The sequence below is a fragment of the Miniopterus schreibersii genome (assembly GCF_964146895.1).
Source record: "Miniopterus schreibersii genome assembly, chromosome: 1".
In the NCBI taxonomy this organism is placed as follows: Eukaryota; Metazoa; Chordata; class Mammalia; order Chiroptera; family Miniopteridae; genus Miniopterus; species Miniopterus schreibersii.
In genome coordinates, this window is record NC_138101.1 from 3,502,667 (window position 1) to 3,525,765 (window position 23,099).

The 23,099-nt window shown below is 55.0% G+C and overlaps 2 protein-coding genes across 3 annotated transcripts in view; one reads left to right on the forward strand and one right to left on the reverse strand.

Annotated features, from left to right (window-relative positions):
* The window catches only part of STK32B (serine/threonine kinase 32B), a 616,411-nt gene that overhangs the window by 567,871 nt on the left and 25,441 nt on the right, over nucleotides 1-23,099 (reverse strand). The gene's annotated exons all lie outside the window — the stretch shown is intronic.
* CYTL1 (cytokine like 1) lies at nucleotides 117-21,533 on the forward strand. Of its 2 annotated transcripts, none has more exons than XM_081137990.1 (6): nucleotides 117-301; nucleotides 1,326-1,378; nucleotides 17,026-17,371; nucleotides 19,423-19,467; nucleotides 19,598-19,726; nucleotides 20,884-21,533. In XM_081137990.1, the coding sequence occupies exons 3-6, from the start codon at nucleotides 17,222-17,224 to the stop codon at nucleotides 20,965-20,967; spliced, it is 408 nt and encodes a 135-aa protein (XP_080994116.1). In that variant the 5' UTR covers nucleotides 117-301; nucleotides 1,326-1,378; nucleotides 17,026-17,221; the 3' UTR covers nucleotides 20,968-21,533. The 2 variants fall into 2 exon arrangements, with proteins under 2 accessions (XP_080994116.1, XP_080994117.1); XM_081137991.1 differs by lacking the exon at nucleotides 117-301 and adding an exon at nucleotides 1,031-1,243.

Below are 23,099 nucleotides of genomic sequence, written 5' to 3' on the forward strand. Positions count from 1 at the left end.
GGAGGGGGAGGCGGGCGGGGCGGAGGGAGGCGGGGACGGGCGGGGGCTGCGCGCGGGGGGCGCGGCGGGCGGGCTCGGCTGCCGGGGGGAGGGATTTGGAGCAAACCCCGCCCCTTGGGGGCCTCAGTTTCCCCATGTACAATGTAGGGGCAGAGTGGGCCCTAAAAGGTCTGGGCCCTACTTTAATTCAGTAACCCCTTGGAGACCCATTCGGAGGGAAAGCGTCGGAGAACAGGCCTCAGCCCAGCGGGCTCCTAGGGCCCCACGGGGCGTCGTGGGGACTCCCCGGCCGCCAGCGCGGGTAAGCCCTGAGCGAGGCGCTCCCTTACCTCTGAACCCAGTCTGCCCGGCTCCGAAATGGGGAGCAGTGACTTTTCTAACCGAGGGGATGGTGTTTGTAAGGCGGTCAGCGGGGCCTCGAGCAGCCGCCTGCAGATCGCCTGCCGCCTGGAGGGAGCGCCGGGCGCGCGGACGCGGCCCCGGGGCTCACCCGCACCCAGCTCCCGAGGTGTGGCGGGAGGCGGCGCCGCGCCCCTTCCTCCAGGCCGCCCCCTGGGCTGAGCTCCCGCGGTTCCCGCCACGCGCCCCCCTCCAGGACCCGCTGTGCGGCCTCGGAGCCTGAATCAGGGGCGGTTCCATCTGGGTTGGGGGGCCCCTGGCGGCTGGAGGCGGGGGGCCCTTTACGGGAGGAGGGGGGTAAAGGGGACGCGCTGGAGACGGGGTGGTAAAGACTGGGGTGCCGTGAGTGCGCGCCGAGGCTCGTGGGGCCGAGTGGGGCGAGCGGGGGCCCTCCGAGGGCGCTCCCCGAGAACCAGCAGCCGCCCCTCGGCGCCCCGGCCCGCCCCGCGCTCCCGACCGCCCGCGTCTCCGGCCGCATAGTGCCACCTGCTGGGCGCGTCGGGCCACTGCCTGTGCTTGGGAAGCAAGAGGCTCTTTCGGAGTCTCCCATCCCCACCCCACCCATCCGTCTCTCTCCCTTTCTCTGGCGGGGGTGGGGTGTCTCTGTCTAAGGCAACAAAAACTCCCAGACACAACAGAAAGGAGCTGAAAACGTGGAGACAGCCCCATCCAGGACAACCCAGCTGGGGTTGCAGGGTTGGGCCCAACCGCTTGTGGGATGCTACAAGCCTCACTTACAGGCCGATTCCACCACCTCTTGTCTGTCGTGTCTGCCTTGGGGTTGTCGTCTGTGAACTGGGGAGGTTGATGTGAACACCCAGGGTTGCGGTGAGGATTCTATCAGGTAATATTTGCAAAAGCCGGTAGCATAACAGTGCCAGGCATCTAGCAAATGATCAATACATATTTCTTTCCTTTTATTCTAGCAGCAAGCATTGATTGGGCGGCTGGTCTACACCAGGCAATTTACTGAACCAAGGTAAGGGAGACACAGACCCTACCTCAAGAGGCAGGGGGAGCAATGGTGACGGGCGTGGGCTCTGGGCCCTGCTCTGCCAGGGTTTCACCCCACTTTCCTCACTGTAACAGGCTAATGTGGTAAATTACTTAACCTCTCTGACCTCAGTTTGTTCATCTGTTAAATGGCGATAACAGGAGGAACTCCTAGGGTTGTTAGGAGGAATAAATGCATTGATGTTGGTGTTTGAGACAAAATAAACACAATACAGGTGTTACTTGTAATACTCAGTGATGAGCTATTCTGGAAATCATACTATTTGCTCACAATTCTTCCTTCTCTCCCTGTCCTTGCCTTTGCTCACTGGGGCAAGGGATGTCTCCCCTTTCTCCCACACTACTGATGTAGAGCTCGCCACAGGACTTAGTTTGGCCAATGGTATTGGGAGGAAGCAACTGTTGCCAGTTCAAAGTGAGGGGTGGCCTTAGAGATGTTACATGTTTCATCTTGTGCTTTTTCCATCCATCCTGAAAAGACCTGGCCCTGGAGTAGCCTCAGTTTTCCCAGAATGAGAGACCCAAGCAGTATACCTGAACCCCACCTGAATCCTAAGCAGAGTTGCAGGCTCATGAATAAGAAAAATATGTGTTCTTGTAAGCCACTTAGATTGGGGGGTGGGGTGTTTGTTTCCCAGCATTGTCGCAGAAAGAGTTGACTGATGCATATATTAAATAAACAGTCGGGCATGCAAAGACCACACTGCGATTTGTGCTGTGGTGGAAGGAATCCCAGGAGGCTATGGGAACACAGCTCTGAGAGGCAGGAAAGGCAGAGGGTCCCCAAAGAAGAGTCATGAGCACATATTCCTTCCCCTTCCTGCTTTGCTGAATAAGCATTTTCTGAACACTTAGTGTGGGCCATACCCAGTGGGGAATAAGGCGGGCTCTGCTTTCACGAAGTTGAAGTTCAGAAGTCTAGTGTGGGCCAGGGACAGCAATCAAGAATGGGTCATATTTTGGAGGGATGAGAGGAACATAAGTAAAGGCTGTGAAGACAGGGGGAGGCACCTGGACCATACTCAGGGTCAAAGAACGTGTCCTGAAAGAAATGGTGTTTGAGCTGAGTCTGGAAAGGCAACCAGGAATCAGCCAAGTGAGAAGAAGAGAGGGGCAGCCTGTGCAAAGTCCCTGAGGCCCAGAGACAAGGACACCTGCCAAAGCTGGGAGCAGTTCCAGGTCAGGGAACACGGCATCGGAGTGTATGAATGGTCAGGAGAGCAACAACAGTGCAGGTATTGAGTGCATGCGGGTATTGAGTGCATGTGGGTATTGAGTGCCCTCTGGGTGGCAGGCTCTGTGCCAGCACTTTGCAGGGTACCAGCCCTCCAGGCTCCCCCTTCCCTTTTCCTCTCCCCATTTACAGAGAATGTGCCAGACCCTGTTATCTCAAGAGCTCTTCTGGGCCACCCCTTTTCTTTCTCATGACAGACCTGCCAGGTGGGTGTTATCATCCCCCCACTAAAGGGGACAAAGGCACAGAGAGGCCACACCAAGGCCAAATTAACCATATAGATCAAATCTGAAAGAAAGGACAGATGGAATAGTGGCTATTTCTGGAGTTGTAAAATTCGGATCATTTGTATTTTAGTTGTTAAGTGCTTTGTATTGTGTCATGTATTATTTTAATAATCAGGAAAAAGAATGATAAATATTTCCATTCTGAAAAAAATCTTGTGGACACTAAGCTATACCTGATTTTGTAAGGTGTGTTGTTTCACAATTCATCACTATAGTTACTGTATGACATGGGGGGGGGGCGCTATGATCATCCCCATTTCACAGATGGAGAAAAAGAGGCTTAGAGGGCCAAATGGCTTGTCCTTCGTGCCATGTTATTGTATTAGTTTCCTATGACTGCTGTGACAAGTTACTGTAAACTTTGAGGCTTAAAACAACAGAAATAGCCCTGACCAGGTGGCTCAGTTGGTTGGAGCGTCGTCTTGTGCGCCTAAAAGGTTTCGGGTTTGATTCCTGGTCAGGGCACGTACCTCAGTTGCAGGTTCAATTCCGATCGGGGTGCGTATGGGAGGCAACCGATCGATGTTTCCCTTTCTCTCTCTCATGTATAAAAACATATCCTCAAGTGAGGATTTTAAAAAAACTAAAATGATAAAAACAGCCGAAATATATTCTCTTACTGTTCTGGAGGCCGGAAGTCAGAAATCAAGGTGTTGCAGGGTGGGCTCCATCTGGGGGCTCTGAGGGGAATCAGTTCTAGGTGGCTTCCAGCTTCTGGCAGCTCCAGGCGCTTTTTGGCTTCGGGCTGCTATTTTTGCTTTTTGCCTTCATTCATCAAAGCAAAACTCCTCTCGGGATTTCTTTCAGTTAGCGAAAAACAGGTACTAATGTCGGTCTTTTGCAAAATCAAAGTGGCATCGAGTGAACTTTTGAGAAGCGGGGTAGCTGTGTATTGTCGGCAATCAATACGTGTTTACATCACCTGTGCCTGGTAAGAACCTAGATCGAGGTCGCCAGCTGCTCCTGGCAACGGCTTCCTCTCTCCCATTTCCCCCGAGCTCGTGTGTTTTGTGTCAGACTCTCACTCGGAGCACGAAGGGGGAAGTGGGCAGAGTGTATACCACTCGCCCCACCCCAGTGATAAGAGGTGTCTGGACCCTTTATGACTGTCTCTGTGTCACACACAATGTACCCATCTGCTCCAAGGGGCATGTAAGACACAGAGCTCTAGACTGATGCATCACTGAGACTAACCCATGCTCAAAATCCTTAAAGGCTCAGTACAAGTATAGTTTCATTCCAAAGAGAGGATTAGGGTTCAGTTTCTAACTCTTCCTACGGATAACTCTCTAAAATACCCCCAGAAAGAAACTCCCAGGTGTCATTGGGAAGGACTGAAATAGAGGAGACTCAATGGACACCAGCAGCCAAAAGAAGGCAGGTGAGAACTCCGCTCTCTTACTGGGCGAGGGCTGCTGCTTTTGACAAGGGACGGGTCACACATTTAATCTGACCACCTAACCCGGCTGCCCTCATGCCAAGGCTCAGTTTCAACCAGAAAGGTCTCCAGGTATGGGAAGGGGCATGGATGGCAAGCTGGTACTTGCAGGCAGCTGAGTGCGGAAGCCTTTGGCAACCCTAGCCTGGCTCTTCGTGGCCGAAGGGATGGGGCATGTGCCACTGACACAGCCTGGCTGACTTGCTGCGAAGTAAGCACATTCCTCTTCTATTTCTTCTGCAGCGTCGAGTCCCCTCCAGAGACAATGGCTGGACCTGGCTTCTGCTGTCCCAGATGCAGCCAGCTCTGGCCCACAGCCTAGTAAGGATTTGTACGATCCTCAAACTATGTGTAAAATCGATAGATAAATAAAATAAAAGCCGCCTGCTGCTCCGTGCTCAGTGTAGCTGGCTTTCCTGGGAGGGTCACTGTGGAAAGATCATGAAACTTATGGTCTAGGGCAGCGATTTTCAACCGGCGTGCCACAGAATTGTTAAAACATGCAATACCTGACTAGTTAGGGACACTGACCTCTTTTCCCTTAGATTGTCACCTAAAAAAATGACAACAGCCAACAACAATAGCCGTCTGGTGTGACTGAATCAAAATTACACCTTTTTTTTTTTTGTGGTCAGATCCACACACAAAATATATTTTTTGGTGTGCCGCAGAATTTTAGTAGTTTAGGTGCCAAGAAATGGAAAAGGTTGAAAGTCACTGGTCTGGGGGTCCTCCAATGAACCTGACAAGGAGTCCAGTGCATGAGTCTGTGTTCTCAGGTCCCAAGTCCAGGCACAGAAGTAACAGCTGGGATTCTTCTTCTGATGTAAATGTCATGCGGAGACTCCTGAGGCTCTAGTCCTGTCGCTGGGAACAGGACCGAGCCTTCAGCTTCCTACGCTGGGAGCTACCAACTGCAGCAGCTGGAAGCTTGCATTGGGCGTAACCCCATCACACTGTAGAGTCTGATGTCCGTCCGGGGACAGGGCGTCCTCAAGCTGTTTTTCAGGGTCGGCCAGGTCAGATCTTATCGCTCCTGGTAAGCTGCTTTACTTAAAACTCCATTCTGGTTCAGTCGCTGTGAATGCCGCCTGCTGGCACGTCAGCTAGCTCTGTCCCACAGCATCAGCATCACAAAGGAGAAAAGCAATGCAGGCCGTTTTGTGGCCCCCGAGGTGAGACACGGTTGCACATTCAGTTCTGTGGCTGAAAATCACTTCACTCAGACAGCAAATTATCCGTCATGGTGAAAAGATAGTGATTTCAAGAGTAACCTTTTTATTGCGGCCCTGTGTGTGTGTGCGTGTGTGTGCGCGTGATCACGCATTCACACAAACAAAGGGTCCGCCAACGGCTGCTAATGTGGTGTGTCTGCATTTCTTGGCACTCTCAGACTTTCCCAGAGGCCTTGTCATAGTTTGGAGCTTGGTAGCCCAGCAATTCTGAGCTCCTGTTCTACACTGAAACGCTATTTGCATAGTGGCTCCATGGTGACCCGAGATTAAGCGTTTGCGGAGAATCCCCGCTGTGATGTGAGCCAGGCTGGGTCAGAAGGAAGCCTCCGTGGCTGCCAAGAGCAGCATCCGCGGACTACGTTTCATTGTATTTCCACCTGGGTGTGCAGGCACTCTTCAGGGCTTACGGGAGGAGTCAGGAACACTCTGAGGCTGTACCTGAACTTGTGCGTGTCTGCACACTTGAGTGTTTTTAGGGGGGAGAGTTAAAGTCTTTCCCAGTTCCGTAAGAGCCTCCATGAATCCACCCCTCCCCTCGAAGAAAAAGCCTAAGAACCGTTGGTCTATAGAATAGTCTACGAGGGAAAATAAATCCTTCGCTTGGAGAGCAGAGCCGCGTGTAGCAGAAGCGATAAAAATGATTTACTGAAGGACACCGTGCGTTGAGGGGGGAGGTGTGTGGCCTACCCGGCTGCAGACAGGCCTTAAAAGTTCTGCTGCCGCTGGCACGTTGTGTGACCTCTGCTAAGCTACTCCCCCCTTTGGGGGCCTCAGTTTCCCTTTCTGTAAACTGACAGAGTGAAGGTGCTGTGCTGTATGGCAAAGGCGGCTATGCGATCTTCCGTATCCACCTGTCCCTTCTTCTTCAAAAGCGAGCCCTCACCCAGTTTTAGCTGAGCGTAGGGGGTGCCCGGCTAGAGACTACACTTCCCAGCATCCTTTGCAGGTAGGACTGGCCATGTGACTAAGTTCCAGCCAATAAGATGTGAGAAATGATATTAATGATATTAGAGGGACTGCGCTCTCCCTTCCCCTGCCCGGAGGTAAGACTGTGATGCCCCAGGATAGCGGAAGCCAGCTTCAGGCCCCCCCCCCCGGGGGGACCACCGCACCCTAGGGAGCAACAGAAGACCAGAGAGAAGGAGCCCTGGATAACCTCACACAGCAGGAGGCCTGGTGGACTTGGACTGCGTGTCCACCTCTGCAGGGTTTAGAGAGAATAAAACACTGTTATGGTTAAACTGCTGTACTGTGAATTTGGGGGTTTCTTTGGCTCAGCGGTTGAGCCCCTTGTCTAACTCACAGGGCCGGATGAATGCCTCCCACTGTCACCACTGCCGTCCAGACCCCCCTCCCCCCTCACATCCAGAGCAACACAGGCACCCACCAGACGCCCAGCAACCCGAAGAAATGAATGAACAAATGAACACCCGAATGGTCTCACAGTCAGGAATATCATAGGGGTGATTCATGAACCAGATGGGCTGTGGATGAGATCATGTCTAAGCATCCTTCCAAGACTAAGATCCTGTCGTCCTGTGTCTCAGGACTGAGGGTCACCTGGGACAGCACAGCGGTGACCAGCACTGTCTCGGCCAAGTGCTTACCAAACAAGGGACAGGGAGGAAAGTTTCTAAGAGAGGCCCCTCTCCGGCCCGCATTCATTCACTCCACAAACGTGCGTATTACACGCCGGGCGCCCGCTGGACAGAAGTGCACCGGTCCCCACTCGGCCCTCGCAAGCCAGTGAGGAGAACCGGGCGATGGTGAGGGACAGCATGTTTTGGCTGAATGGGAGCGAAAACGTGGTGATGTTTTAATCTTTGAGCGCAGAGTTGCCCCAGAGCTGGTCCCTGGAAAAGAGCTCTGTTTATCTTCACTGACTTCAGTGAGGCCAGGAGCTCTTGTTTCGCTCTGGGGAGGTTCATTGGTCAGAGCGGGTTCTCAGAGTCCTCAAGGCCTCCCCTCGGTCCAGGTCCACCCCGTTTGTCTGCAGAGCAACTGTCACTTATTAGCCACGAGCCTGGGGCTCTGGAGGGGTCCGAGTTCAGGCTGGGGAACGAGAAGGGCTGGTTGTGATCCTAACCCACCACTGGCTGTTGGATTCCTCATTCAGTGTTCATTTAACTCAAACAAGTCACTGCCTTCCGGTCTCTTCATTTGTAAAATGGGAATCGTGTTTCCTGTCTTATAGCCTTACATGAACTTTGAATCAAAGTACCCATCCGAGTGCCTGCTGCCTACCAATGGGTCGATATGAGTGAATCGACCCTGATTTGGTAGCATGAGGACTATTTCTCTAGCCTGGAAGCATTGCCGGCATCTTGTGGACAGAGGCCAGGGATGTTGCTAAATATTTTCTAATACGAGGGACAGCCCTGCAAAACCAAGAAACATCCATCCCAAAATGTCCATAGTGTCAACGCCGGGAGACCTCATTCTAACCCATTAAAATACCGATGTCAACGTGATACATTCAAACTGTTGCTAGAGAGCTGTTGTGTGCAGTTTTAAATGCCGCCCTGTGACTATTGGAATTTTGGAAGCATTTGCCTCAAGATACCAGCAACATGAGCTTTAGTTTTGCATTCACGTATGAACCGTTGCTCGCAGAACCCGATCCTACTCTCTCGGGTCCCCTTGATTCCAGGATCCCTGCAATCAGGTTGCCTAGTCTGGCCTGCCGCTGAGGAATCTATGTTCTGACTACACAGGCATCTGGGCCCAGTCTGCATAATTGGAACCACGTGGGGCTTGAAATGAGGAAGGAGCAGAATGGTGATGATGACGATTACCAGTTAAGTTGTGATGGCTATAGCATTTTTCAGGCCATTTTTATTGAGCACCTACTACATTCCTTCCAGGTGCTGTGCTAAGTGTATTCTGTGGGAGGAAAAACAAACAGTCTCTACAATCACCATACCTAGCTGCTTGCAGATGGCTTTAGCATGTATTACTAAATTTGCACAAACCTTTGAGACAGGCAGAAATGGTATTTGCTACAGGTGAGAAAATTACACCTACCAACAAATGCACAATCAAGATTATTTGTCTGCAGAATGACTCCTAGGTCATAGAAGAATAAAGGAAGACAATTAAAGGATGTTCCTTCACTTACACAATCCCTGGGATGCCCAGAGAACTGCACAGGGCCTGATGCAGGCGGGAGCCATAATTATAACACCCCACTGAACAGGCTACCACATGGCCCTGTTGCTTCTAGTCACCGGTATTGGAGATGCTAACTATCTATCTCTACCCTCTGGCACCCTTAGGACATCCCATGGTCAGAAGCCCCGGACATAGGGAGGGGCCGCCCAAAATATTGGGGAAGGAAGCATTGCTGGATGTAGTTTCCCCTATTCTAATGCCCCTCCTCCTCCTCTCTGCATGATATTCCAGTTCCCCCTCCAGCCCCTACCAGGACTAAGAGCATTTGTCACCATCCATCCATTCAATGAGCAATTACTATGTGCCACGTAATGAGCATGTCGCAAAAACTAATCATGTCAACCATCCTGGAAAGACTATGTTTCCATTTTCCATATGTGAACAGTAAGTCTCGGTGATCAGTTCATTGTGTCACTTCTCCGGTGAACTTGTAGCGAGACCCACCATGGGCCGGGCGCTGCTGGGTGCTGCAAATAAAGAAGACACGCGGTGCTCACAAGGCGGTGGGGAAACAGAGGAGCTCGGATCGCCAATCCCGCAGCACATCCCGGAGGCTTCCCGGCTCCAATGCAGACTGTTCGACTGTGCGCTACATGCCCCCCAGAGGGGTCTGTAAATGGGGGGCCGATGCTTTCAGGCAGCTGTGCCATGCTTCCCGGATTCTGTAATCAAATTTACATCTAACCATAAAGTGCATTTGGAGCGGCACTGGAAGGAAGTCACTGAGGGCCGGTAGGGGGAAAGCAGATATCAGCAGGGGGAGTTCATTAAGCCCGATTTTTGTTTTGTTTTTTTTGCTGCTGACCTCCCTGTAGGCCCTGTGATGAGGCTGCCACGGAAGTGCATCTGCACCCAGGGTAGGCCGATGGAGTCCGGAGAAGAATCCAAGGCCAGCGTAAGAATCTGCTGAATAAATAAAAGGCTGAGGATGGTTTCCTTTTCTTTTTTTAAGATGATAAATAAGCAGCTGGAAAATGCGGAGATTACTCTGTGAAACCCCAGGCATGTGCACCACAGGCAAAGCTGTGTTCAGTGTGCAGATCAATTTTTGCAAAGCACCAGGCAAAAAACGCATCGTGCCATCAATAGTGAAAATGAGAAAGCTGGGGCACGAGGCCCTGCAGGAGCGCGGTGCTTACAAAAGCGGCTGGCAAAGCCCAGCCGGTGTGGTTCAGTGGTTGAGCTTTGATCTATGCACCAAGAGGTCGCCGGTTCGATTCCTGATCAGGGCCCACGCCTGGGCTCGGTCCCCAGCAGGGGGCGTGCGGGAGGTAGCAGATGGATGTTGATGCATTGATGTTTCTCTCTCTCAAATCAATAAAAACATTTAAAAAAAAAAGCTATTGGTGAAATGGCTTCATTCTCCCATTCATTTATTAAGCATCTGGGAGGAGGGGAGCACATGGAATGTTTCTGGCGTGTGTGGCTGTGCTGGGTGCTCAGGATCCAGCTGCAAGCAACAGAGGTGTACAGGAAGGAACAGTGAACAGGCAAAGATGGGTGACTAACGTCAGGACAGGTGAGTACAGGAATCTATGGGAGAACAGAGCAGACGCAGCCTTCCCGCCTGGGGTCAGACCCCGCCTGTCAGGGGAGGGACAATCCAGATGCCTGGCGGCCTGATAGCCATGGGGCTCAGGGCAGGGAACAGTGTTTCAGGCAAGGGAACAGCGTGGTCAGAAACCCAGGCGCCGGAGGGGAAAATGGCACATTTGAGGCACCGTTTTGCCAACATTGGATTCCCACCCGAACAAAAGATTATCATTATGGCACTGTCAGTGAGAAAGCCTTGATTCATTTCCACGCATTGTCTGATTCATTTCCAAAAGACTAAGCCTGTAGCCGCAAGAGGCACCGTTGCTACTTCATAAACTTCTGCCGAACAAATGAATAAGCATCTGAACAGGGGTCCCAAGCTCCTGGGAGCTGAAATGGAAGGAGGAAGAGCTTTGTGACAGGGCGTGAAATCGACGTGACCCGTCTGGAAACCAGGCATTATTCCTAGCTCTGCTGTTTTCCCTTTTCTTCTTTGTTTTGAAATGTTTCAGTGGGAGAGCTTTATGTTATGTTTAGGGGTCTTCCGTCTCCTCTGAGACAGTGACTTTGGCGCAATGTACCAAGCTCCCTGGGTCTTTGCAAGTCTGTGATACGCAAGCGCAGCCCAGGTGAGCGTCCGCGCGTTTGGGGGAGCCCGGCCAGGGAAGGTGGTTTCGAGGCGCCTAGTGCCCTGAAGAGCATCGGCTCTGCTACCGGGAAGATCTAGGTTTTATTACCAGCCCGTCGGTCACCAGCAGCATAACTGTGGAAGACGTGTGGCCCTTTGAGCCTAAGAGCTCCGAGTGCGAGAGGGACTTTGCTGTCCTCTCTCAGGCTGCCTGTAGGAGGGCAAGTCCTGAGAGTGGTGGCCGTAAGCACCCCACAAATGTTCCTGTCCTCCTCGCCTTCCTTAGTCCATGCCCTGGGCAAGCCCCGCTCTTGGAAACTGTGGCCTCCTCAGGAAAAAAGGAACTATTCAGAGAGAAAGAAAAAAAGGGGGGGTCCCACTTAACCCGGCGCCCTGTGCCAAGCCGCGGGGAGAGGCCGAGCCAGGCCTGAAATGTTGGCGTTGTTCTCGCCGCTTCCTGCCCTGGGCGTGTGCTGGCTGCCAGGCCAAATGCTCCCTGTGCGTCCCTGGGGAGGAAGCCCCACCTTCGCAGAGGCTGGCGTCCATGGCGGGGACGGCCAGGCGGACTTTGGGGGCTGGGCCCAGCCGGGAGCCCGTGTGTGGTGCTGGTGCCGGGCGCCGGGCTCCTAGGAGAGGAGAGGCAGTGCAGGGCATCGTGTACCCGCTCATCCCCCAACAAGCTCTGTCCCCAGTGCAGGCTGGATCCTGGGGACACAGGTGGCATGCCATAGCCCCTTAAAGGGTCCAGGTGATTGGATCAGTCTCACCTGGGTGATCGCGTTTGATTAACTCTGAGCCCACTGATTCGTCACCTCTGGGACCTCTGCAGGATCCCTTTCGCCATATGGCTAATCCTTCCGTCATATAACTAACCTGAGCTCAGGAGTGGTGTCCCATCTATGCACAGGTTCCACGCCCCCGAGAGGAAGGGGTTGTACCAGGGTCATTGCAGGTCACTGTAGAATTCTGCCTTCCACAGTCAGGCCGGGCTAGGTTTTGCTGTGATGACACACAGGCCGTAGTCCACACTATAGGGGGGCTGGGCACCCTCCAGGTCTCCTCCACCTCGGGGGAGGCTGGCAGAGCAGCCACCACCTCTGACTGGCCCCATGGCAGAGAGAAAGTGTGGCAAAGCGCCCACGGGCTCTGAAAGCTTCTGCCCAGTGACACCCGTCACATCCCCTGTGTGTCCCTGTACAAACTTACCCCCACGGCCACGCCTCACTTCAAGACCACGGGGAAGCTCAGTCCTGCCATGGGCTGGGAGAGAGGAGCCTGGATGGCTGTGATGACCGGCCCCAGTGATGGCCACCAGAAGAGACTTACCAAGGAGAAAGCCGGTGGGAGCCCTGGCCCTGGGCGGGGCACTGTGACAGTCAGGACTCCCTCATTTGCTGGAGATGGAAGAAACCCACTGGAACCGGCTTAAACATCTCTATAGCTAGAGATGACCCAGGGCCGCTTACAGAGCTAAGGGAGTGTGTCAGGGCTTGGCCTCCGGGGCTGGAACGAGAGACGCGGCTCCATCCAGACCCCCCTCCGTCTCCCTCCCGGCTCTGCCTGCTCCTCAGGCAGCCAGGCCGGCCCGGGGCGGGGACACACCCCTGGCGACCCCGCGGGAACATCGTGGGATTAGAGAGCCACTTCTCCTGTACCCGCCCCTTCATCCCAGGGAAGGGTGCCGATGGGTCCATCCTGGGACACCCACCCACCGTTCCCATAGCGGGGAGGCAAGAATTGGCCTAAGATGCCATTAATAAGGAGCAGGGTCCAAAACCGGAGAAAAACAAACAAAAAAAAAAACAAGATAGAAAAAGGAAACCAGGGCTCCCACAATCACTCCCGCTGTTTCACGTTTATTTCATCTTTACAAAAACGCTGAGCGTTTCGAACCCCACGCATCAGAGAAGGCTGAGGGATGACGGGACCCGCACAGTCGCATCCAAACAGAGGCGAAAGAGATTAAGAAGCACAAGTCGCCAGTCATTCAAATAGCCCCGGGATGCAAAGGACAGCGCGGGGAAGAGTCATAACATGGTAGCAACTATGGTGCCACCGGGTCACCTTGTAATGTATCTAAATGTCTAATCACTGTGCCGTACACCTGAAACTAATATAATATTGGATTCACCTGTACCTGAAAAATAAAAACAAAAAACGCACAAGGGAGGTGGAAATTGAAGTCTTTTACTCCAGAGCCGGTGCCCTTTCTGCTCAGGCCAGTCGGGACCCCACCTGGAAAACTGTCCTCTGAGTCTATTCTGCACAAACAGGCCCAGGAGCCCATGTGGGGGGACTTGCCCCGCACGTGGCTTCTGGTTATATTTTGGATCCGTGTTTTGAGGCTTACAGAGGGTTCTCTATTCTAGAACATGGATTCTTTTCATAACCACGGTCCAAAAGCCAAGCCCAGCCTTGGTGTTTGTCTTCGCTCCTTCCCTCTGGACCCTGCGGGCCAACTTTCCACTCGGGTTTGCCAACGGTGCAAGTAACAAGCTCAAAACCGCATCTCATAACCGGGGGAGACGTGTTGCTTTTAACCGGAGGGACACCGACGCCAACAGGAACGCCGGAGGCAAGGTCTGGCCGCTTGCTCTGCCTGCCCCCCTCAGATACCCGCCGGCTGCGAGCGCCGGGTCAGACGGCACGGGCCTGCCCCCGGGCGCGGACCTCACAGGCAGCAGGAGAGGAGGGACCCAGAGGCGGCCTCCGCTGCCGGGCCCTGACCTCAGCCGCTCACTCGGTGTGTGACCCGCGCAATGTTTTCCACAGGACGGACGCTGCCACCGGGCTCTTCCGACCTCTGGCAAAGACGGTGGCTGGCTGGACGTGGGGCAGCAGAGGAGACTGAGACTGGCCAGGGCCGTTTCCACCTTGGCCGCCGTCACAAGCACACACAGGACGGGAATACAGGGCCCACGTGGGGAAGGTGTGGTTCTGTGTGTGAGCCAAGGAACCAGGGACCAAGAAAACAGCGAGTTCCGGTTGCTTACGGTCTGCTCAGGAACTTTCCAGAACCCTTGGGGCTGGGCGCAAAGAGTGTGTCCCTGGTTACGGCATCACTTACTGGACTATGCCCGTCTGAGCAGCCAGAGGCAAAGGTTAAATGCTCTTTCTCTAGAAACGCTAAAAAGGAGCCCCGGGCTACGAGAACACCCAGTAGCCCACAGGACGGCCGCGGAGGGGTCTGCTCCCGGCGTGGAGCTCAGGACTTCCTCCGGTGGCCGGGGAGACGTTTCTCCCTGGACAGGGACAGACAGCGTGTGTCCACGCTGTGACCACCCAGGGACCCGGCCTTAGACGGACCTCATGGTGTGTGTGTCACTTCAGGTTCAACCAAAGAAGCAGAACCAGGGGAACAGCCTGGGCGAAGGTCATAGGTCACTTGGGTGGTAACCCCTGACCCCTCCCATGGCTAACGGAGGGCGACTCAGAGCAAGGCACTCAACCTTGGGGCCCTGAAGCGAGGATGACAGAGTAAAGGCATTGGTTCTTGCACAGGCTCCAGGCAAGGCAGCACTCTCAGGGCAGCTGCCGTCACTGTCACCCCCCTCACCGTCACCCCGGGGAGGAGCGCAGGTGGGGGCGGCTCAGGGTGGCTGGGAGCTGGGCCGGGACCCGGCTGCAGCCCTCAGCCCACCTCCCAGGCCTCGGGAGGCAGGGAGAGTCTGCCCCGGCCGGCAAGGGCGGGCGTCTGCTTTGGAACCGGCTGCGGGGAGGGGACGGCGCTCCGGGCAGGCGCGGTGACTGTGATGTGACTGTGGAGAAGGGTCTTAAAGCCACTTCCACGGACAAGGTTTCAGGAAATGGGGACGTTCGCTCCGAAAGGGAGCCGAGCCCGTTTCATGGGGGGCCTGGTGGTGACAGAATGAGGGATGATTGTGGTCTTACAGTCACCACAGGCCTGCTCTGTGGAAAGAGGCACAGGAGGGTTCAGCCAAGGATGGCCGCAGTGGGGAGTCCCCACGTGTCACCTGCACCTTGGGGAGAATCTGTGTCAGTCAGAGCTGCACAAAGACTGGAGAGCGGCTGTAGGGGGCAGTGAGCTCCCCGTTGAAGGAGGTATGCAAGCCGACGTGGGATGAGGCTGTGAGGAAGCATGAGCACAAGGCAAGCCGGGTGGCACAGGGCCTGGTCTATGGGAGATACATTATCTCAACTTTAAAGGAGCAGACAGGTCCCAGTTTCCAGCCTGGGGACCATCCTGGATCTGAATGGTCCCAGGACTTGGTGCCTGGGCTTGTTTTCCTTCCGTCTCGAATGTGATGCTCATTCGATGAACACATCTAGAAGCCCTGGAGCATTTCAAAGGGGACCTAGCGACCCTGGCTGGGCCCCCTCGGCTGGTCTGCCAGGGAGGCCCACGCCCAGGCTCCACCACAGATGGAGGGAGGGAGGAGACTCCTTCATCTAGAAGGAAAACATCTGTGTGCCGCTGTCCCTCCAGTCTGTCCTGAGAGGGTCCCAGGAGACAGTCCCAGGTCACCCCCCGGGGGTGTTTCGAGAACACACCCACCTGCAAAACAGGAAGGCGTGGCTGTGCCCCTGACCGGGGATTCACCAGCAGAAAACCTGACCAATGGAACAGCAGTACTGGAGGGACTGCTGGCACTGCCCAGGGTGACGTTACTGCTTATGGACAGGGGTGGGTACAGGGACCAGGCAAACAGCATGGGGCAGGCTGCAGCCAGGGCTTCACCACCGTGGCTGGTCCCGTGCCACCCCACGCCCAGGACCCTGCGCTCCTTCCTTTCCCTCACCCCCGCTCCTCGTGTTCGCTTGTTCAGTTCTGGGGCATGTGCCTCACCTGCCCCCTTCTGCCCTCACTTGCAGTGAGAGAGGCTCGGGAGACAGGCAGACACAGGTCCAGAGCTTCGCCCGTCTCCTCCTCAGCCTGTGACCTCAGGCAGTTTCACGTCCCCGACCCTCAGCTTCCTCCTCTGGAAATGGAAACGACGCGCCCACTTCGCTGACTCTGCAGCTCAGACGACAGCTGCGCAGTTGCTGCATCCCTGGTGCCCGAGAGATGCTCACGCATCACTGCTGGAGCCTAAGTGATGCTCGGCATTAAGGAAGACCTTCCCTCTCCCTCCCCTTCCCCCTGCTTGTTCCCTTGTCTCGGGCAGCCCAGGGGCCCAAACTCATCTCCACCGAAAGTGCTGCTCCTCCTGGTCCCTCACGGGGGCAGGGCGGGGGGGGGGGGGGAGGAGATGGAAGGAAGATAAGATGAGGCACAGAGTCCAGTGGCACCCATTTGCCTCCAGCTTGGTGACATTGGACAAGTTGCTGGAACTGTCTGAGCCTCAGTTTCCCCCTGGAATATGGGATTTTCTGAGGCCCCTGCGGCATGGGGTCATTTGCAGGAATGGCGACAGTGACATCAGCTCTGACATCAGCTCAGCGTCTCTCACTCCTCACCACGACCTCTGAGCCAGCGGGGTGCTCTCATCGCCCCCAGGTCACCTATAAGGAGAGGGACTGGGCTAAGAAACTTGCCCAAGGTCACTCAGAAGTGAGTGACCATCCATACGTTCCACCCACTGAGCATCTAACGGAGACGATGTATTCCCTTAACTGGCACCTGGCTCAGGAGAGGGCTGGGCAGAGCCCCCGTGACCTGCTTCAGGTCTGCTCTGTGCGGGGGGGCCCTGCGCCGGGAGCCTGAAGTGGGCTAGCTGGGGAATGCTCACCCATCCCCACCACAGGTGCCAGCACCCGCCCGCTTTCCAGATGCACAGACACAGCTGCGCAGAGCGTAGGTGACCGCCCAAGGCTCCCCTGGCCGGTCAGTGTGGGTGGACGTCGGCACCCAGCTGCCTAGCCCAAAGCCCCGGGTCACTGCTGCTCAACCCATCACTTCTGGTCTTTTCCTCCCCCAGCTCTGCTCCAGGAAATCAGCCAGTTTTATTCCTGGTCCCCGATCTGAGGCTGCCCACTCCTGGCTCTGATGAGCCCCCCTCACCCATCTTTGTCTCCCTCTGTCCTCTGTCCCCCTCATCTGCGGGTCCTGCCCCTTCAGGCAAAGTCCTCAAGGGAGCAGCTTCTATTGGAATGTGCAGAGGTCGGCCCCGCTTCCCTTCCAGGCGTCCTGCGCACCCCCAGGCAGCCCCTCCTCCCGCCAAGGGGGGCCTTCAGGTCTGAAAGGATCCAGTGTCCTGCCCAGGTGGGCGTGCTCCCCGGCCTTGGCTGGGCCCCACAGGAAACGGAGGCGTGGAGGACCACCCCCAAGCAGCCGCTTAAAGGGGCATCGGCCTGCGGCTGCAGGAGGTCCCCTGCACCATGACTCCCTGGCTGCTGACCCTGCTGCTGCTGCTCCTGGCCGGGCCCCCAGCCGTGCGGCCTGCGCCCCCGACCTGCTACTCCAGGATGCTGGGCCTGAGCCGGGAGATCACCGGTGACTTCCAGAGCCTGCAGGCCATGGAGCCCTCGGTGAGTCCCCCCCCCCTGCCCCGCCGGCTGCAGACCAGGAGATTCGATGCAGACCCGATTCCCAAAAACTTGCCTTTGAACCAAAAAAAGAATGCTGTTTTTCTTTTCCGGCCATTGTTCCTCTTAAGGGTATTTGTGTTTTACTCCCACCCTTTTAAATACGATACCAATGGTTTGTGCTTTCTTTTAAGTACAAAGAAACATAACCAAAGACTTCACAATTTCTGCTTGTAACTTGCTAGTAAATATCAGAGGATCTGTTGTAAAATGTAGAAAAGGAAGAAAAAACCTCCCAGTAGGGTCTAGAACTCCCCCGGAGTTAAGGAGGAGCAGACTGTGGCTGATTCATTCTCTGCCCTCGCCGTGTGCTACGGGGGTGACTCCGGGAACTGCCCTCCACCCCTACCTGCCTGGCACCTGGCGAGGAGCTCAGCCCCTGATGTCAGTGTCCTGCTCTGAGAGGGGCGGCTGAGCAGCCCCCTCTCACCCGCTTCGGGCAGCTGTGAGGGTTCGAGGAGGGAACAGATCCAGCAGGCAGAGCAAGGCCTGCATGGGGACCCCAGGAGTGGCAGCCGCTGTTATCACTCTTTTACGAGGAGGGCCCAGGGCCCAGATCAGACCGAGGGGCTGCCCAGAACTGGAACCCGGCCTCCTGACTGCAGTGCAGAAACGAAATGAATGATAAACTCCATTAAGAGGTTTGGTGAAGTGTAAAAGTGTCTCTACCTAAACTTGTAAAGCACTTCAAACAAAATGTGATGTTTTTCAGATGTGGGGTTATGGTACCTAGACACCTTCTTTGTATTTTCTTTTAAAAGTTAACTAATGTTTACTTTCTTCTAATTATGAAAGTCATATACTGTGCAGAATGTTTGGAAAATGCATCAAGGACAAAGAAGAAAATAAATATTACTTGCAATTCTACCCCCTAGAGGTAACTGCTGCCATAACATCCTGGAGGCTATTTTCAGCTTTCCATCTATGCAGAGGTGTCCAAGTGTGTGTGTGTGTGTGTGTGTGTGTGTGTGTGTGTGTGTGCACATATGTGTGCATGCATCTGATGCACTTGTGTGTGCATGTGAATGTGTATGTGCATGTGTATGTGTGCATGTGTGTGCAAGCAAGTATACGCATTTGTGAGTGTGCATATGTGGGTGTGTGTGCATTTGCAAGTGCGTGTGTGTGCATGTACTTGTGTGAGTACATGTGTGTGCATGTGTGTGTGCATGCCTATGTGTGCATTTGCAAGCACATGTGTGTGTGTGCATGTGTGTGTGTGCATATATGAGAGCAGATTGGATCAAATAGCACAGCAGTTTTGCAATTTACTTTTTAGTGTCACCATCACATATACTAATATTCCTTTGTAACATTCTGTTGTGTGTTTGCTCCATAATTTATCCACAGATTCCTTGGTATTACATATGTAGAGCAAACATCTTTTAAAGGAATCTGATTTTAAAATGTAAAAGAATGTATAGGCTCATAATTGCAGAGCTGGACAGAAGTGGAGGGATTATGTATTCTCACTCTCTAATTTCACAACTGGGAAACTGAGTCACATAGAAGGAGACCTGCCCAGGATCACACAGGGAATTTCAAAGAAGGTGTTAGGGGACCATAAACCCCACACTGGTGGAGCAGGACCAGAATCTGGGTCTCTGGCTTCAGTCCTGCACAAAAAGTAAAATACAGTGAGCACTTTCATATGATACACTATGTTGTATATGTATATATTGCTATATCTAGGTTACAGTCATAGAACTTTAAATATATATACATATATGTATGTGTACTTACGGGTGTGGCTATAGACATACATATCCGTGTGTGTGTGTGTGTATATATACATATGTGCAGTTCCCTAACTCATTGTTAACGATAGGGTTTACCCTCTGAAACTCGGATTCTGAAGGAGTGTAGCCAAAGCACAAGGCGCCGGGGACCTGGGGCTGGTCTGGCTGCCGGAGGGCTGGCAGAGAGCCCGCTGTGGCCAGGCTGGGGGGGGCTGTTCCTGTGGGCATCACAGCAGCCCGCTCCCCTTCCTGCAGGAGCCGTGCGTGAGATACCTGCCCCGGCTGTACCTGGATATACACGTAAGAAGGGCCGCCTGCCTGGGGGAGGTGCTGGTGGGGACAGATCTGAGAAGAAGGTCGCTGGAGCTGCAGCTCCCGACCCTCTGGCCGCCGGCCCGTCCCACGAGCGCCCCCTGATGTCCACTCCCAGAACTACTGCGTGCTGGCCCAGCTGCGGGACTTCGTGGCATCGCCCCACTGCTGGAAAGTGGCCCAGGTGGACATCCTGAAGGACAAGGTGCGGAAGCTCTACACCATCATGAACTCGTTCTGCAGGAGAGTAAGTGACGTCACCGAAACTCCATCTCTGTGTGTCAGCCGAGATGCGAAGGGGAGGGCAAGGAGAAAAAGTTTACGGGGTGCTTCCCATTCCCCAAGTCCTTCCACAACCACTTGGCAAGTGACAGGAACTCAGAACAAGCCCCATCGCCTCCTCGAGCTCCACGCTGATGTGGGGCCAACACCCAGGACTGACCCCATGCTAAGCGCGGGAGCCAGACGGGCCGGGGTGGGGGGCGGGCTGTGGATTCTGAGGACTCCGGGAGCCCCGTCCCGGGTCAGAGGAGGCTGGAGGCGAGGGCTCGGCTGTGCCCTGTGACGGGCAGAAGAGGGCGAGGAGACAGAGGCAGGGACTCAGCACTAGGTGCAGCGCTGAGAAGTAGAGCCTGCGTGTGATCCGAGGGGCGCAGGCCTCAGCCCCAGCACACCTGAGGTCCTGCCTCCCAGGTGGGCGCATCCCCTCACCTCTTTGAGCCACAGGGTCCTCATTTGTGACCCGGGGACAGATAGTGACTGACCCGAGATCACTGGGAGAATGCCAATTACACCCTGACCGTGCGCCGGGGCTTTCGGTAACTCCCTGGGCCTGCGAGCGCAGGAGGTGACTAAACCAGCGCCCCTGGCCGCAGGCCTGGCCCTGGGTAAGTCCTCGGGAAACTGGCATAATCAGCGGTTAAGTGATAGTTTATTTGTTCATACACCCATTTCCTCCCCACACCCGTTTACCTCCTCACTCCCCTGTCCCCTCAGTCTGGGGACGGACAGACAGACAGGAAGAAGACAAATAATACAGCCAGGTAAGCGGGGTTACGGCCTCCACAGCCCTGGAGGGCGAGCCCCGGCTGCTTCCCATGGTGCCCCTCTGCCCGGCCCAGAGCTGCTGCTCAGTAATTAAGGTTAATTAAGGTTCATTCGTCATTCACACCCGGCCCATCTATCCAACCGTCAACCACCGCATGACATTCAATAAATAACAAAGAACATCTGAGACTCCATGGGAAGTGAAGGCCTGACTGGCTCTCCTGGGGGAGGAGGGGACAGGAAGTTCTCACCCAGGGGGACAGCTGAACAGTCCTGGAGCGTAACCAGGGGTCCCGTACTCGTGCCGGGCTCCGGGCCACCTTAGCGACAGCCCTGCTCCCCGCACATCTTTTTCAGGACCTGGTGTTCCTGTCGGATGACTGCAATGCCTTGGAATACCCGATCCCGGCGACCACGGTCCTGCCAGACCATCGGGGCTGAGGCGGCCACAGCGGAGACAGCGCCCAGGGGGCTGAATTAGGTCGGCTGCCCGGGCACAATGGGCTACAGCCGTGTCCCCTCAGGTCTCCCCGTCCACGGTAGCATCTCAAACTGTCACGTGCCTCTCCGCCTCTGGACAGCAGGCTTGCGCCCAGACGCTGGAGCTGGCCTGAGCCTAGTGAGAAGCCCGCTGTCCCTCCCCGGGCCGGGCCGCCGGGCCGCTCAGCAGGCCGCACGCAGGCGTATTCATTCGCTCACGAGCAGGAAAGGGGGACCAGCTCCTCTCCCGACAGCCAGCTGCAGGGCCAGCAAAGGACCGCGTGCGTGGTGCCCCTCGAGTGGGGTCGCCGCACCGTTTTCCTTCCTCCGTAGGAACCTGCTTACGTTTATCCAGCCTCCCGCCTTATGCCCGCTCCCACCACAGACTTTCCCAGAGTTGCTTTTGTCTTTAAGGAAATGTTACCGCCTATAAGATGTATTTGCAAGGCCTGTAATTACACAGCGCTGACGGGAACCGCTTTCAACGGCAGGTGATGCAAAGCAAATAAAGACGATCTTTCCAGTGAGGCGTGCGAGTCCTGCAGTTTTTGAGGGTGGACATCAGTGCTTGTCTGACACTCTTTCCAAAAGCCGCTGCTCTTAGCAAGATGCACCTCCCTCCTGTTTCCCGCCGAGCACAGGTGTTTCTGGGTCTCCTTCAACCCACCTGCTTGAATGTCTGTCCTTAAGGCCCTGGGAGATGCTCCGATTTGGGTTTGGGGACATACTGCACTTTGCATGGGACCCACGGGCAGTATAGTGCCTGGTCCCTACCACAAGCATCAGGCCATTGGGTCCTCATAACTAACCCAGGGACGGGCGTCGTAGGGGCCCGAGGCTCCTGTAGATGAAGTAACTGCCGAAGGTCAGCAGCTGGTAAGTGGGCTGACCTCGGGGGCTCCCAGGCCCGCGCTCGCCCCACGCCCCACGCGGCTCTCGGCGGGTGAAGCAGCCTGTTTCATTAACTCCTGACCCTGACAAGAAACCTCCGTCAAGCGACTGGGTTGTTGAAAACAGGTCGCGTGGGACGTTAGGGTTTTTGTTTCTTTTACTCCCTTCAGTACATATGGGCCGTGCGTTTCCTCCTTGATCTCAGATGCCTCTGGCTTCTCGGATGACTGATGAGGAGGCCTCGTCAGGATTCTATTCTGTTTAGAAGCGGGAGCCCGCAGCATCGCCGCACTGGGCCCCAGGCTGCTGGAGCAGGTACCCCCGTCGGCTCCCGGTGCTGCTGCTCCCACCCAGTTTCCTCCGGCAGCAGGACCCTCTCTTTCAAACGTCCATCAGGGCATGTCGTCCACCTACTGAACAACGTCCTCTGGCTTCACTCGGAATGGACTGTGAGCTTCTCACCTTGGTCTCTGTTACACAAAGGGCTGAGGTCCCAGAAAACCTCAGCTATTGTTTGTGGACTCTGCAGGCCGGCTCATGCTAGTGTTTTGCGGCTCCCCGACCGTCCCAGCACAAGGTTTTAGAGAGTGCAGAAAACAGAAAAACAGGGCATGCGGGGGGAGAGGCACATGTGCAAGCTGTGTGAGATCAAAACACTAGCTGTTTACAATCCAGGTCACAGCTAGAAGCAGTTTCCCTTTGGCCTTTCCTGGTTGGACAGAGTTGCTGGCCAGATTCCCAAGTCTCAGTCCGCTTACAGATGGCCCTGGCTATCTGCCCTCAGGGAAGGGGGGGGTTGGAACATGGGAAGGGGCCATGTTCCCATTTACCATACAGTCTACAAATCCCTTATTTACCAGCCATCAGCAGCAGCCTCTGTGAAGCATCCTCCGACACACAGCGCTTGATCACCAGTTCACTGGTTTGCCTGCCTGTCGTGTGTCTCCCCCTGGACTACAGACTCCAGGAAGGCGGAGGTCATGCCTTCTTGCCCGCACCCGGTACTGTGCCTGACACTCAGTAGATGCTCAGTAACTGGATGTTTATAAATACTGGACACTGCTTACTGGAAAGACCAAGAAAACTCAACAGTTAAGGTCTTGCAGTTCCGGGGGGCCGTGCCCTTTCTTTCTTCATAGAATGCACACTGTCTGCACACACTCGCATACTCATAGGCTCAGCGGCCTGCTTCCTGCTTCCAG